The 15,786-nt window shown below is 56.9% G+C and overlaps 2 protein-coding genes across 2 annotated transcripts in view; both read right to left on the bottom strand.

Annotated features, from left to right (window-relative positions):
- LOC126651578 (uncharacterized) overlaps positions 1–15,786 on the bottom strand; it is a gene marked incomplete at its 3' end in the record, with an annotated part of 149,721 nt that overhangs the window by 32,501 nt on the left and 101,434 nt on the right. The gene's annotated exons all lie outside the window — the stretch shown is intronic.
- HSF1 (heat shock transcription factor 1) overlaps positions 5,947–15,786 on the bottom strand; it is a 52,486-nt gene continuing 42,646 nt past the window's right edge. The window contains exons 11-13 of the mRNA XM_050337532.1: positions 14,914–14,979; positions 12,073–12,142; positions 5,947–6,358 (exon numbers count right to left, since the gene is read on the bottom strand). Of these exons, the coding sequence (XP_050193489.1) occupies positions 6,159–6,358; positions 12,073–12,142; positions 14,914–14,979 (336 nt within the window). The 3' untranslated portion in view covers positions 5,947–6,158. The remainder of the gene's footprint in view (positions 6,359–12,072; positions 12,143–14,913; positions 14,980–15,786) is intronic.

The raw sequence follows: 15,786 nt of genomic DNA, 5'->3' as shown, positions 1-15,786 counted from the left end.
GCAACAGAGCCATGAGAACAGAACAGAGACACAGGACACAGACACGGCACAGGGACAGGACACGAGACAGGGACTGGACAGAGACACAGGACAGACACGAGACAGGAATACAAGACAAGAACATAGAACACACAGAGCCATAGAACAGAACACAGAGACACAGGGACACAGACACAGGACAGAGACAAGAGACATAGACACAGAACATAGAGACACAGAGACAAGAGACAAGAGACAAGGAACAGGAACCACAGACACAAGAGACAAGGACACGAGACAGAGACACAGAACAGAACACGAGGAACAAGAGACACAGAGACACAGGACACAGAGACAAGAGACACAGGAACAAGGACACAGAGACACAGGAACAGAGACACGGAGACACAGAGACACAGAGACAAGAGACACAGGGACAGGGCAGGAACACAGGGACACAGAGACAAGGACAGGAACACGAGACACAGAGACAGAGACACAGGAACAAGAGACACAGGAACAGAGACACAGGACAGGAACTAGAGACACGGAGACTGGGACAGGGAACAAGGACACACAGAGACACAGGCACAGGAGACACAGGGACAAGAACACAGAGACACAGACACAGGAGACAAGGAACAGGGAACAGAGACACAGAGACACAGAGACAGGGACAGGAACACGAGACAAGGGAACACGAGACACAGGACAGGAGCAAGAGACCACAGAACACGAGACACAGAGACAAGGACAAGAGACACAGAACAAGAGACACAGGACAAGAGACACAGAGACAGGAACACAGACACAGAACAGAGACAAGAGATCAAGGAACAGAGACACAGAGATATAGAACACAGGAATATAGAGACATAGAGAGCAGGACGAGGACACTAGACACAGAGACACTAGGACACAGAGACACAGAGACACAGGAGCAGGGACACAGGGACAAGAGACATAGAACACAGAGACAGAGACACGGATCACAGGGACAAGGACAGAGACACATGAGACACAGGGACAGGGACACGGATCACAGGGCAAGGGACAGGACACAGGACATAGAGACACGCAGGACACAGGGACACAGGACAGAACAGGAGCAAGGACACGAGACACGGGACAGAGGAACAGGGACAAAGGAACAGGACAAGGGACAGAGACACAGGGACAGGAACACGGACACAGGGACAAGGACACAGAGACACAGGGACAAGGGCACAGGAACAGGAGACACAGGGACAGAACAGAGACACAGAGACACGGAACAGGGGACACGAGACACAGGGACAGAGGACAAGGAACAGAGACACGGGACAGGGACACGGGACAGGGACACGGGACACGGGACACAGGACACGGGACACGGGACAGGGACACGGGACAGGGACATGGGTCGTGGGACGATTTCAGGGCCCAGCACAGCCCCGGGGGATCAGGATTTGGTGGCGGGAGCGGCGGGAGCAGCTCCCGGATGCTCCTGTTCCCGGGACACGGGGGCGGCTCCTCCCCATCCCCCCCGGAGCACGGGCACAGCTCCCGGTGCCAGCCCCGGTGACAGAGCAGGACGTGCCACCACCCGGCGTGGGGCGGGGGGACCTTCCACGGGTGACAACGGGGCCGTTTGATCGTTCCTGTAAAACCCAGAGCACCCCTGGGGTGGGCTCGGGGTGCCCTCCCCCTCTGGAGAGCCCCGGGAAGCTCCTCCTGGGATTCCAGCCGGGACTCACTCACGGCACTCACACCCTGTGTCGGTGCCGCGGCCACACCGGGACCCTCATCCCGCGGGATGGCTCATCCAAGGGCAATTCCCAGACCTCCATCCCCATCCAGGGCCATTCCCAGACCTCCATCCCCATCCAAGGGCCATTCCCAGACCTCCATCCCCACCCAAGGGCAATTCCCAGGCTTTGATTCCCATCCAAGGGCAATTCCCAGGCTTTGATCCCCTCCATCCAAGGGCAACTCCCAGGCTTTGATCCCCATCCAGGGGCCATTCCCAGACCTCCATCCCCATCCAGGGGCCATTCCCAGACCTCCATCCCCATCCAAGGGCAACTCCCAGGCTTTGATTCCCATCCAAGGGCAATTCCCAGGCCTCTATCCATCCAGGGGCCATTCCCAGACCTCCATCCTCATCCAGGGGCCATTCCCAGACCTCCATCCCCATCCAAGGGCAACTCCCAGGCCTCTATCCATCCAAGGGTGATTCCCAGACCTCCATCCTCATCCAGGAGCTATTCCCAGACCTCCATCCCCATCCAGGGGCCATTCCCAGACCTCCATCCCCATCCAGGGGCCATTCCCAGACCTCCATCCCCATCCAAGGGCAATTCCCAGACCTCCATCCCCATCCAAGGGCAACTCCCAGGCTTTGACCCCCATCCAAGGGCAACTCCCAGACCTCCATCCCCATCCAGGGGCCATTCCCAGACCTCCATCCTCATCCAAGGGCAACTCCCAGGCCTCTATCTATCCAAGGGCAATTCCCAGACCTCCATCCCCATCCAAGGGCAACTCCCAGGCTTTGATCCCCATCCAAGGGCAATTCCCAGGCTTTGATCCCCATCCAATGGCAATTCCCAGGCTTTGATCGCCATCTAGGGGCAATTCCCAGACCTCCATCCACATCCAGGCTTTGATCCCTATCCAAGGGCAATTCCCAGGCTTTGATCCCCCCATCCAGGGGTAATTCCCAGGCTTTGATTCCCCCCATCCAAGGGCAATTCCCAGGCCTCCATCCCTATCCAAGGGCAATTCCCAGGCTTTGATCCCCCCATCCAAGGGCAATTCCCAGGCTTTGATCCCCATCCAAGGGCAATTCCCAGGACTCCATTCTCATCCAAGGGCAATTCCCAGGTCTCCATTCTCATCCAAGGGCAATTCCCAGGCTTTGATTCCCCCATCCAAGGGCAATTCCCAGGCATTGATCACCCCATCCAAGGGCAATTCCCAGGACTCCATCCACATCCAGGCTTTGATCCCTCCCATCCAAGGGCAACTCCCAGGCTTTGATCCCCCCATCCAAGGGCAATTCCCAGGCCTCCATCCCCATCCAGGGGTAATTCCCAGGGCTCCATCCCCATCCAAGGGCGATTCCCAGGCTTTGATTCCCTCCATCCAGGGGCGATTCCCAGGCTTTGATCCCAGCCCAGTCCCCGAGGCAGAGCCGGAGGTGCCAGAGCAGTTGTTTTATATATATTTGTATGTATAGAGCCAGATATTTATATATATATATAGACAGAAGAGGGTTCTTCTCTCATGTAAAAATTCAAAATACAGTTTTTTTTTTTTGCTATTCACAATCCCAAGGTCAATGTACAAATTCCACTGCGGAGCCGGGGGAGGAGCCAATGGAAAAACCGGGAACACACGGAGCGGGAATGGAAAACAGGAGCTCGGGGTGGGGGGCACCGGGGAGGGGGGATTTGGGTGCCCTGGGGTGCGGGGGCACCAGTGGGTTTTGGGGTGCCCCGGGGTGTTGGGGGGGCCACTGCTTTTTGGGGTGCCCCGGGGTGTTGGGGGCCACTGCTTTTTGGGGTGCCGATGGGTTTTGGGGTGCCCCGGGGTGTTGGGGCACCATTTTTGGGGATACCGATGGGTTTTGGGGTGCCCCGGGGTGTTGGGGCGCCATTTTTGGGGATGCCGGTGGGTTTTGGGGGCACTGCTGGGTTTTGGGGTGCCCTGGGGCGGTTGGGGTCCCACGGGGCTTTGGGGTGGCACCACGGGGCTCTGGGGCGCTGCCAGCTCTGGGGGGCACCTCTGGGAGTTCGGGTGCTGTGGCGTCCTGGGGCATTGGGGGGTTTTGGGGTGCTGTGAGGTGTTGGGGTGCTGTGAGGTGTTGGGGTGCTGCAGGGCTTTAGGGTACCACAGGACTCAAGAGTCCTGCAGGGCTCCAGGGTGCCACGGAGCTCTGGGGGACTCTGGGGTCCTGGGGGGGTTTGCAGTCCTGTGGTGCTCTGGGGTCACTGCAGGGTTTTGGGGTCCCCACAGGGTTTCAAGGCCCTGTGGTGTTCTGGGGTCCTGTGGTGTTTTGGGATCCCTGCAGGGTTCCAGAGTCCTCTCAGGGTTTTGGGGTCCCTCAGGGTTTGGGGTTCCTCAGGGTTTGGAGTCCCTCAGGGTTTGGGGTTCCTCAGGGTTTGGGGTCCTCTCAGGGTTTGGAGTCCTCTCAGGGTTTGGGGTCCTCTCAGGGTTTGGGGTCCCTCAGGGTTTGGGGTTCCTCAGGGTTTGGGGTCCCTCAGGGTTTGGGGTCCCTCAGGGTTTGGGGTCCCTCAGGGTTTGGGGTGCTGTGGTGTCCAGCAGGGATCCCACCTGACCCTCCCGCCGGTGCCCCAGCAGCAAACGTTTATTTCCTGTAAACCCCCAGATCCGGCTCCCGGGGGGCGAGGGGGGACCCCTTCCCTGGGCACAGCCCCCCATCCTGCACCCTTCCTGGGTACAGCCCCATCCTGCACCCCTTCCTGGGTACAGCTCCCCATCACTGCACCCCCTTCCTGGGCACAGCCCCTCCTGCACCCCTTCCTGGGCACAGCCCCCATCCTGCACCCCTTCCTGGGCAGCCTCATCCTGCACCCCTTCCTGGGCTGACCCTCCTGCCCCTTCCTGGGCACAGCCCCCATCCTGCACCCCCTTCCTGGGCTGCTCCTCCCTGGGTACAGCCCCCCATCCTGCACCCCTTCCCGGGCTGACCCCTCCTGCACCCCCCTTCCTGGGCACAGCCCCCATCCTGCACCCCTTCCTGGGCTGCAGCCCCTCCTGCACCCCCGCACCCCTTCCCGGGCACAGCCCCTCATCCTGCACCCCCTTCCTGGGCTCAGCCCCATCCTGCACTCCCTGGCACCCCCTTCCTGGGTACAGCCCCCATCCTGCACCCCTTCCCTGGGTACAGCCCCCTTCCTGCACCCCCTTCCTGGGTACAGCCCCCATCCTGCACCCCTTCCTGGGCACAGCCCCCATCCTGCACCCCTTCCCGGGCTGACCCCCATCCTGCACCCCTTCCCTGGGTACAACCCCCATCCTGCACCCCCTTCCCTGGGTACAGCCCCCATCCTGCACCCCCTTCCCTGGGTACAGCCCCCACATCCTGTGCCCCTTCCCGGGCTGACCCCTCCTGCACCCCTCGGCACCCCCTTCCCTGGGCACAGCCCCATCCTGCACCCCCTTCTGGGCTGAACCCCTCCTGCACCCCCTTCCTGGGTACAGCCCCCATCCTGCACCCCTTCCTGGGTACAGCCCCCATCCTGCACCCCTTCCCTGGGTACAGCCCCCATCCTGCACCCCTTCCTGGGTACAGCCCCCCATCCTGCACCCCCTTCCCTGGGTACAGCCCCCATCCTGCACCCCTTCCCTGGGTACAGCCCCCCATCCTGCACCCCCTTCCCTGGGCACAGCCCCCCATCCTGCACCCCCTTCCCTGGGCACAGCCCCCCATCCTGCACCCCGTTCCTGGGTACAGCCCCCTCCTGCACCCCTTCCCTGGGCACAGCCCCCATCCTGCACCCCTTTCCCTGGGTACAGCCCCCCATCCTGCACCCCCTTCCCTGGGCACAGCCCCCCATCCTGCACCCCCTTCCCGGGCTGACCCCCCTCCTGCAGAGCCATCCCCGTGTCCGGCCATGCCCGGGGGGCTGTCCCAGTGCCCTGTCCCGGTGCCGGGGGGGCATTCCTGGTGCCGGGGGGGCATTCCCGGTGCCGGGGGGCTGTCCTGGTACCCGGTGCCCTGTCCCGGTGCCGGGGGGCAGTCCCGGTGCCCGGTGCCCTGTCCCAGTGCCCTGTCACGGTGTTGGGGGGCAGTCCCGGTGCCGGGGGGCAGTCCCAGTGCCGGGGGGGCTGTTCCGGTGCCCGGGGGGCTGTCCCGGTGCCCTGTCCCAGTGCCGGGGAGTCTGTGCCCAGTCCGCTGCGGGGGGCTGTCCCAGTGCCGGGGCTGTCCAGTGCCCGGTGCCGCAGTCCCGTGCCGGGGGCTGTCCCAGTGCCGGGGGGCAGTCCCAGTGCCCTGTCCCAGTGGCCGGGGGGCAGTGGCGGTGCCCCCGTGTCCGTGTGCGGGGGTGCTGAAGCGGGCGGGGGACACCTCATAAGCACACACACAACGATCGTCCCGGCGGGCGCGGCGGTGCCGAGCGGGGCTTCCCTTCAGCGCCTCCTCCTCCTCCTCCTCCTCCCGTGCCGTGCCGGGTTTAGGACACGCCCGGGTCGCGGGGCCGGGGCTCGGGGCCGGCCAGCAGCGAGCCGGGGGGCTCCTCGGGGTACTCCCCGTCGGTGAAATACGGCCCCTCGCCCAGCTCGAAGAAGATGGGCAGGTCCCCCCCGGCCACGTCCACGGCGCTCGAGTCCACCAGGAAGAGCGGCTGCGCCGTGTAGTGAACCAGCTGCTTCCCTGGAACATGGAATGGGAACGGGAATGGGAATGGGCTGCTTCCCCGGAACATGGAATGGGAACGGGAATGGGAACGGGAATGGGAACAGGCTGCTTCCCTGGAACATGGAATGGGAACGGGAATGGGAATGGGCTGCTTCCCTGAAAAACAGAACGGGAACGGGAATGGGAACAGGAAAGGGAATGGGAACGGGAACGGGAATGGGAACGGGAATGGGAACGGGAATGGGAACGGGAAAGGGAATGGGAATGGGAACGGGAAAGGGAATGGGAACGGGAATGGGAACGGGAACGGGAATGGGAACGGGAACGGGAATGGGAACGGGAAAGGGAATGGGAACAGGAATGGGAACGGGAATGGGAACAGGAATGGGAACGGGAATGGGAATGGGAATGGGAACGGGAATGGGAACAGGAATGGGAACGGGAATGGGAACGGGAAAGGGAATGGGAATGGGAACGGGAAAGGGAATGGGAACGGGAATGGGAACGGGAACGGGAATGGGAACAGGAATGGGAACGGGAAGGGAATGGGAACAGGAATGGGAACGGGAATGGGAACAGGAATGGGAACGGGCTGCTTGCCTGAAACATGGAACGGGAACAGGAATGGGAATGGGAACGGGAATGGGAACAGGAATGGGAACGGGTTGCTTCCCTGAAACACGGAACGGGAACGGGAATGGGAATGGGAACAGGAATGGGAACGGGAATGGGAATGGGAACGGGAACAGGCAGCTTCCTGGAACATGGAACGTGGAACGGGAATGGGAATGGGAACGGGAACGAGGGAATGGGAACGGGAATGCTTCCTGGAACAGGCTGAACCGGAAATGGAACGGGAACGGGAATGGGAATGGGAACGGGAACGGGAATGGGAACGGGAAAGGGAATGGGAACGGGAATGGGAACGTGGAATGGGAACGGGAACGGGAATGGGAACGGGAAAGGGAATGGGAATGGGAACGGGAATGGGAACAGGAATGGGAACAGGAATGGGAACGGAACGGGAATGGGAACAGGAACAGGGAATGGGAACAGGAATGGGAATGGGAATGGAACGGAATGGAAGGGAACGGGAATGGGAACAGGAATGGGAACAGGAATGGGAAGGGGAATGGGACGGAATGGGAACGGGAAGGAATGGGAATGGGAACGGAAAGGAATGGGAACAGAATGGGAAGGGAACGGAATGGGAACGGGAACAGGAATGGAATGGGAACAGGAATGGGAACGAACAGGAATGGAACGGGAAGGGAACAGGAATGGAACAGGAATGGGAATGGGAATGGAACAGGAATGGGAACAGGAATGGGAACAGGAATGGGAACAGGAAAGGGAATGGGAATGGGAACGGAAGGGAATGGGAACAGGAATGGGAACAGAACAGGAATGGGAACGGGAATGGGAACGGAAAGGAATGGGAACAGGAATGGGAACCGGAATGGGAACAGGAATGGGAACAGGACTCGGAAACATGGAACGGGAACAGGAATGGGAATGGGAACGGGAATGGGAACAGGAATGGGAACGGGTTGCTTCCCTGAAACACGGAACGGGAACGGGAATGGGAATGGGAACAGGAATGGGAACGGGAATGGGAATGGGAACGGGAACAGGCTGCTTCCCTGGAACATGGAATGGGAACGGGAACGGGAATGGGAACGGAACGGGAATGGGAACGGGCTGCTTCCTGAACAGGCTGCTTCCTGGAACATGGAACGGAACGGGAATGGGAATGGGAACGAACGGGAATGGAACGGGAAAGGGAATGGGAACGGGAATGGGAACAGGAATGGGAACGGGAACGGAATGGGAACGGAAAGGAATGGGAATGGGAACAGGAAGGGGAACAGGAAGGGGAACAGGAATGGGAACAGGAATGGGAATGGGAACGGAACAGGCTGTTTCCAGGAACATGGAATGGGAACAGAACGGAATGGGAACGGGCTGCTTCCCTGGAACATGGAACGGGAACGGGAATGGGAACAGGCTGCTTCCCTGGAACATGGAATGGGAACGGGAATGGGAACGGGAACGGGCTGCTTCCTTGAAAAACGGGCACAGGGAATGGGAATGGGAACGAGAATGGGAACGAGAATGGGAACGGGAATGGGAACAGGCTGCTTCCCTGAAACACGGAACGGGAACGGGAATGGGAACGGGAATGGGAACAGGAACGGGAATGGGAACGGGAATGGGCTGCTTCCCTGAAAAACGGGCACAGGGAATGGGAATGGGAATGGGAACGGGAACAGGCTGCTTCCCTGAAAAACGGAATGGAAACGGGAATGGGAACGGGAACGGGAATGGGAACGGGAACGGGAATGGGAACGGGCTGCTTCCCTGAAACATGGAATGGGAACGGGAATGGGAACGGGCTGCTTCCCTGAAAAACGGAATGGAAACGGGAATGGGAACGGGAACGGGAATGGGAACGGGAATGGGAATGGGAACGGGCTGCTTCCCTGAAACATGGAATGGGAACGGGAATGGGAATGGGAACAGGAATGGGAACGGGCTGCTTCCCTGAAAAACAGAACGGGAATGGGAATGGGAACGGGAATGGGAATGGGCTGCTTCCCTGAAAGACAGGCACAGGGAACGGGAATGGGAATGGGAATGGGAACAGGAACGGGAATGGGAACGGGCTGCTTCCCTGAAACATGGAATGGGAATGGGAATGGGAACGGGAATGGGAACGGGAACGGGTTGCTTCCCTGAAACATGGAACGGGAACGGGAATGGGAACAGGAATGGGCTGCTTCCCTGAAATACGGAATGGGAATGGGAACGGGAATGGGAATGGGTTGCTTTCTGGGAATACTGAGGGACAGGGAATGGGTTGCTTCCTGGGAACACCAATGGGCTGCTTCCCGGGAATACTGAGGGGAGACACGGGCAGGGAACCAGCTGCTTCCCGGGAACACCGAGGGACAGGGCTGGGAATGGGCTGCTTCCCAGGAATACCAAGGGGAGACACAGGCAGGGAACGGGATGCATCCCGGGAATATGGAGGGGGGACATAGTGGGGATCTGGGATGGGCAGGGGGGATCTGGGATGGGCAGGGGGGATCTGGGATGGACAGGGGGTGTCTGGGGATGGGCAGGGGTGTCTGGGATGGGCAGGGGGTGTCTGGGATGGGCAGGGGGATCTGGGATGGGCAGGGGGATCTGGGATGGGCAGGGGGATCTGGGATGGGCAGAGGGGATCTGGGATGGACAGGGGGGATCTGGGATGGGCAGAGGGGATCTGGGATGGGCAGGGGGGATCTGGGATGGGCAGGGGTGATCTGGGATGGGCAGGGGGTGTCTGGGATGGGCAGGGGGTGTCTGGGATGGGCAGGGGGATCTGGGATGGACAGGGGGTGTCTGGGATGGGCAGGGGGTGTCTGGGATGGGCAGGGGGATCTGGGATGGACAGGGGGTGTCTGGGATGGGCAGGGGGTGTCTGGGATGGTCAGGGGTGTCTGGGATGGGCAGGGGTGTCTGGGATGGGCAGGGGGTGTCTGGGATGGGCAGGGGGATCTGGGATGGACAGGGGGATCTGGGATGGGCAGGGGGTGTCTGGGATGGGCAGGGGGTGTCTGGGATGGGCAGGGGGATCTGGGATGGACAGGGGGTGTCTGGGATGGGCAGGGGGGATCTGGGATGGGCAGGGGGGATCTGGGATGGGCAGGGGGATCTGGGATGGACAGGGGGTGTCTGGGATGGACAGGGGGTGTCTGGGATGGGCAGGGGGGATCTGGGATGGGCAGGGGGGATCTGGGATGGACAGAGGGGATCTGGGACAGGCAGGGGGGATCTGGGATGGGCAGGGGGATCTGGGATGGGCAGAGAGGATCTGGGATGGGCAGGGGGGATCTGGGATGGGCAGGGGGGATCTGGGATGGGCAGGGGGGATCTGGGATGGAAGATGGAGCCAACCCAGCAGCAGGAAGAAGAATCCCAGGATGGGATGGGTTGGAGGGACCTTGAATCCCCCCCAGTGCCAGCCCTGCCCCACGAGGCTCCAACCCAACCCGGGACACTGCCAGGGATGGGGCAGCCCCCGCATTCCAGGGCTGGAATTCCATGGCTCTGATCCTGCCAGGGCCCCACAGAGGCGCTCCAGGCTCCCTCCACATTCCCACCAGGGATGGAAGAACCATTCCCATGGGGAAGGGAAGAACGATTCCCCTCGGGGACTGAGCGGTCATTCCCAATTTTAGGGACCGAGTAACAGTTCCCATTAGGGATGGGATAACAATTCCCATCTTTAGGGATGGAATAACAATTCCCATTTTTAGGGATGGAATAACAGTTCCCACTAGGGATGGGATAACAATTCCCATTTTTAGGGACTGAGTAACAATTCCCATTTTTAGGGACTGAATAACAATTCCCATTAGGGATGGAATAACAGTTCCCATCTTTAGGGATGGAATAACAATTCCCATTTTTAGGGACTGAATAACAATTCCCATTAGGGATGGGATAACAATTCCCATCTTTAGGGATGGAATAACAGTTCCCATTAGGGATGGAATAACAATTCCAATTTTTAGGGATGGAATAACAATTCCAATTTTTAGGGATGGAATAACAATTCCCATTAGGGACTGAATAACAATTCCCATTTTCAGGGACAGAACAGCAATTCCCATCAGGGATTTCCCCCCCCAGCTCAGATCCCACTCCTCACTTTTTTGTTCCCAGGCCCGGCAGCCTCGGGGGGGTCTCTGTCTCCAGACTGGAGTTTTGGGGATCAGGGAATCTCTGCCCCCTGCCCAATCCCCATTTCTGGGATCAGGGAATCTCTGATCCCTGCCCAATCCCCATTTCTGGGATCAGGGGGTCTCTGATCCCTGCCCAATCCCATTTTTTGGGCTCAGGGGGTCTCTGTGTCCCCCCAAATCCCATTTTTTGGGCTCAGGGGTACCTGTGCCCCCCCAAATCCCATTTTTGGGCTCAGGGGTACCTGTGCCCCCCCAAATCCCATTTTTTGGGCTCAGGGGTACCTGTGCCCCCCCCAATCCCAGTTTTTGGGCTCAGGGGTACCTGTGCCACCCCCAAATCCCATTTTTGGGGCTCAGGGGTACCTGTGCCCCCCCAAATCCCATTTTTTGGGCTCAGGGGGCACCTCTGTCCCCCAAATCCCATTTTTTGGGCTCAGGGGGTCTCTGTGCCCCCAAATCCCATTTTTGGGCTCAGGGGGCATCCTCTGTCCCCCAAATCCCATTTTTGGGCTCAGGGGTCCCTGTGCCCCCCAAATCCCATTTTTGGGCTCAGGGTCTCTGTGTCCCCCAAATCCCATTTTTGGGCTCAGGGGGTACCTGTGCCCCCCAAATCCCATTTTTTGGGCTCAGGGGTCTCTGTGCCCCCCCAAATCCCATTTTTTGGGCTCAGGGGTCTCTGTGCCCCCCCAAATCCCATTTTTTGGGCTCAGGGGTACCTGTGCCCCCCCCAAATCCCATTTTTTGGGCTCAGGGGTCTCTGTGCCCCCCCAAATCCCATTTTTTGGGCTCAGGGGGTACCTGTGCCCCCCAAATCCCATTTTTTGGGCTCAGGGTACCTGTGCCCCCAAATCCCATTTTTTGGGCTCAGGGGGTCTCTGTGTCCCCCCAAATCCCATTTTTTGGGCTCAGGGGTACCTGTGCCCCCCCCAAATCCCATTTTTTGGGCTCAGGGGTACCTGTGTCCCCCCAAATCCCATTTTTTGGGCTCAGGGGTACCTGTGTCCGCCGTTCCCGCCTCCGTCTCCGCCGGTTTCTGCTGCTCCTGGGCCGAGAGGAGGTCCTGGATCTGCAGGGACAGGGGGGGTCAGGGCTGGGGGGCTCCCTGGGAATTACCCCCACCCCCCATCAGCTCCAGCCCCGCTCCAGAGACCCCTGGAAGTGCTGGGAGTGAGCAATTCTATTTATTTTTAAAATAATTTTACAATTGATGTATCTTGGTAATTGTTACAGTTATCATTCCATAAGATCAGATTAATATCGCCTTAAATATTACATTAAATATTATATAATATAGAGAGCATAACAGGTGAGCAAATAAGAATCATTATATATATTTAATAAGCTATAATCACTACCATGTTATCATACTATTGCATATATTATATTGTTGTATATATTATATTATTGTTATTATTGTATATATCATACTATTCTATATATTATATTTATTGTAGATATTACATTATTGTATATATTATATTATTGTATATATTATATTTATTGTATATATTATATTATATTATTGTATATATCATACTAGTATATATATTATATTGAAGGTATATATTATATTACTGTATATATTATATTACTGTATATATTATATTGATTGTATATATTATATTATTGTACATATCATACTATTGTATATATTATATTGATTGTATACATTATATTAGTGTATATACTATATTGATTATTACATTATTACATGTAGAATGTATTATATTCTTATACATTATATTATTGCATATATTATTGTATATATTATTATGTATAGAATGCATTATATTCTTATATATTATATTATTACATATATTATTGTATATATTATATTGATTGCATATATTATATTGATTGTATATATTATTGTATATATTATATTGATTTTATATATTAAATTATTCTATATATTATTGTATATATTATATTACTACATGTAGAATGTATTATATTCTTATACATTATATTTTTACATACATTATTGTATATACTATTACGTATAGAATGTATTATATTATTATATATATATTATTACATATATTAATGTATATATTATTACATATAGAATGTATTATATTCTTATATATTATTACATGTATTATTGTATATATTATTGTATATATTATTACATATAGAATGTATTATATTCTTATATATTATATTATTACATATATTATTGCATATATTATATTATTGTATATGGAATGTATTATATTATTTTATATTATTACATATATTATATTCCTACAAGGATTCAGGTTGGCTTTCCCTGGATCACCAAACCTTTTGGGATGTTTCCAGTTCCGCACCGGGGGGGGGTTAAACCCACCCCAAAGCATCCCTTGGTGGGGAGAGCAGGGATTTGGGAACGGGCTCCAAGGGGAGAGCAGGGATTTGGGAACGGGCTCCAAGGGGAGAGCAGGGATTGGGAATGGGCTCCAAGGGGAGAGCAGGGATTTGGGAACGGGCTCCAAGGGAGAGCAGGGATTTGGGAACGGGCTCCAAGGGGAGAGCAGGGATTTGGGAATGGGCTCCAAGGGGAGAGCAGGGATTTGGGAACGGGCTCCAAGGGGAGAGCAGGGATTTGGGAACGGGCTCCAAGGGGAGAGCAGGGATTTGGGAACAGGCTCCAAGGGCAGAGCAGGGATTTGGGAACGGGCTCCAAGGCTGATCCCAGGGGATGTGACTCCCACCCCAAAGGATTTGGGAACGGGCTCCAAGGGGAGAGCAGGGATTGGGAACGGGCTCCAAGGGGAGAGCAGGGATTGGGAACGGGCTCCAAGGAGAGAGCAGGGATTTGGGAATTGGCTCCAAGGCTGATCCCAGGGGGATGTGACTCCCACCCCAAAGGATTTGGGAACGGGCTCCAAGGGGAGAGCAGGGATTGGGAACGGGCTCCAAGGGGAGAGCAGGGATTGGGAATGGGCTCCAAGGGCAGAGCAGGGATTTGGGAATGGGCTCCAAGGGGAGAGCAGGGATTTGGGAACGGGCTCCAAGGGGAGAGCAGGGATTGGGAATGGGCTCCAAGGGCAGAGCAGGGATTTGGGAACGGGCTCCAAGGGGAGAGCAGGGATTTGGGAACGGGCTCCAAGGGGAGAGCAGGGATTTGGGAAGGGGCTCCAAGGGGAGAGCAGGGATTTGGGAACGGGCTCCAAGGGCAGAACAGGAATTTGGGAAGGGGCTCCAAGGGGAGAGCAGGGATTTGGGAACGGGCTCCAAGGGGAGAGCAGGGATTTGGGAACGGGCTCCAAGGGGAGAGCAGGGATTTGGGAACGGGCTCCAAGGGCAGAGCAGGGATTTGGGAACGGGCTCCAAGGGCAGAGCAGGGATTTGGGAACGGGCTCCAAGGGCAGAGCAGGAATTTGGGAACGGGCTCCGAGGGGAGAGCAGGGATTTGGGAACGGGCTCCAAGGGGAGAGCAGGGATTTGGGAATGGGCTCCAAGGCTGATCCCAGGGCTGGGGCTCTGGATTGGGATGTGACTCCCACCCCAAAGGATTTGGGAATGGGCTCCAAGGGGCTGGGGCTCTGGACTGGGACGTGACTCCCACCCCAAAGGATTTGGGAATGGGCTCCAAGGCTGATCCCAGGGCTGGGGCTCTGGACTGGGATGTGACTCCCATCCCAAAGGATTTGGGAACAGCCGAGGGAGCCAGGACGGGACAAGGGGGGTTTTGGGAACCTCCAGGCCCATTTCACCGATTACCGGGATGTGCTAATCCCTTCTTCCCACCTGGAGGCTCCCAGTTCCTCCCAGTTCCTCCCAGTGCCTCCCAGTGCCAGCCCTGCCCCGGGACAGCCCATGGAATCCCTGGGGATGGGGGAAGGAACTCACGCTGGCCAAGCTGCTGTCCAGGTCGGGCAGGTTCATGTCCGTGACCGTCATGGAAGGGCTGAACAGCTGAGAGGGAAACAGGGATCAGGAAAACAGGGATTGGGAAAGCAGGGATTGAACAGGGATTGCACAGGGGTTGGGGAACAGGGATTGAGGGAACAGGGATTGAACAGGGATTGAACAGGGATTGAACAGGAACTGGGAAACAGGGATTGGGGAACAGGGATTGACAGGAACTGGGAAACAGGGATTGGGGAACAGGGATCAGGGAACAGGGATTGGGGAACAGGGATTGGGGGAACAGGGATTGAGGGAACAGGGATTGGGGAGAAATGGGGATAAGGGGGAACAGGGATTGGGGGACACTCCCAGCGTGTGGGAAGCTCGTGGACAAATCCACTGCGGTGCAGCTGCCACGGGAATGGGACACTGGGACCACAGAGAGGGAATCATGGAATATCCCTGTGGGATATCCCAGTGGGAAGGGACCCCCAGGGATCCGAGCCCAACCCCAGGAGCCCCCAAATCCCACCCCTGTCCAGAGAGCCCTTCCCAAACGCTCCCCGGAGTTTGTGGGGTCGGGGCTGTGGGTGCTTCCCTGGGAATGCCGGGATCCCAGGAATACTCCTGCCCAGCAGGGCGCTGTCCATGTCCCATGGAACACTGGAACACTGGGAATGCCGGGATCCCGGGAATACTCCTGCCCAGCAGGGTGCTGCCCACGTCCCATGGAACACTGAGAATGCCGGGATCCCAGGAATACTCCCGTGCAGAGACATTGGGACACTGGGAATGCCGGGAATCTGGGAATACTCCCGTGCTGTCCGTGCCCCCTGGGACACTGGGAATGCCGGGATCCCGGGAATACTCCTG

This window comes from Myiozetetes cayanensis, unplaced genomic scaffold (assembly GCF_022539395.1).
Source record: "Myiozetetes cayanensis isolate MyiCay16 unplaced genomic scaffold, myiCay2020 scf68, whole genome shotgun sequence".
In the NCBI taxonomy this organism is placed as follows: domain Eukaryota; kingdom Metazoa; phylum Chordata; class Aves; order Passeriformes; family Tyrannidae; genus Myiozetetes; species Myiozetetes cayanensis.
Note: the sequence above shows the minus strand (reverse complement) of the source record. Positions and strands in the feature narration are given on the sequence as shown.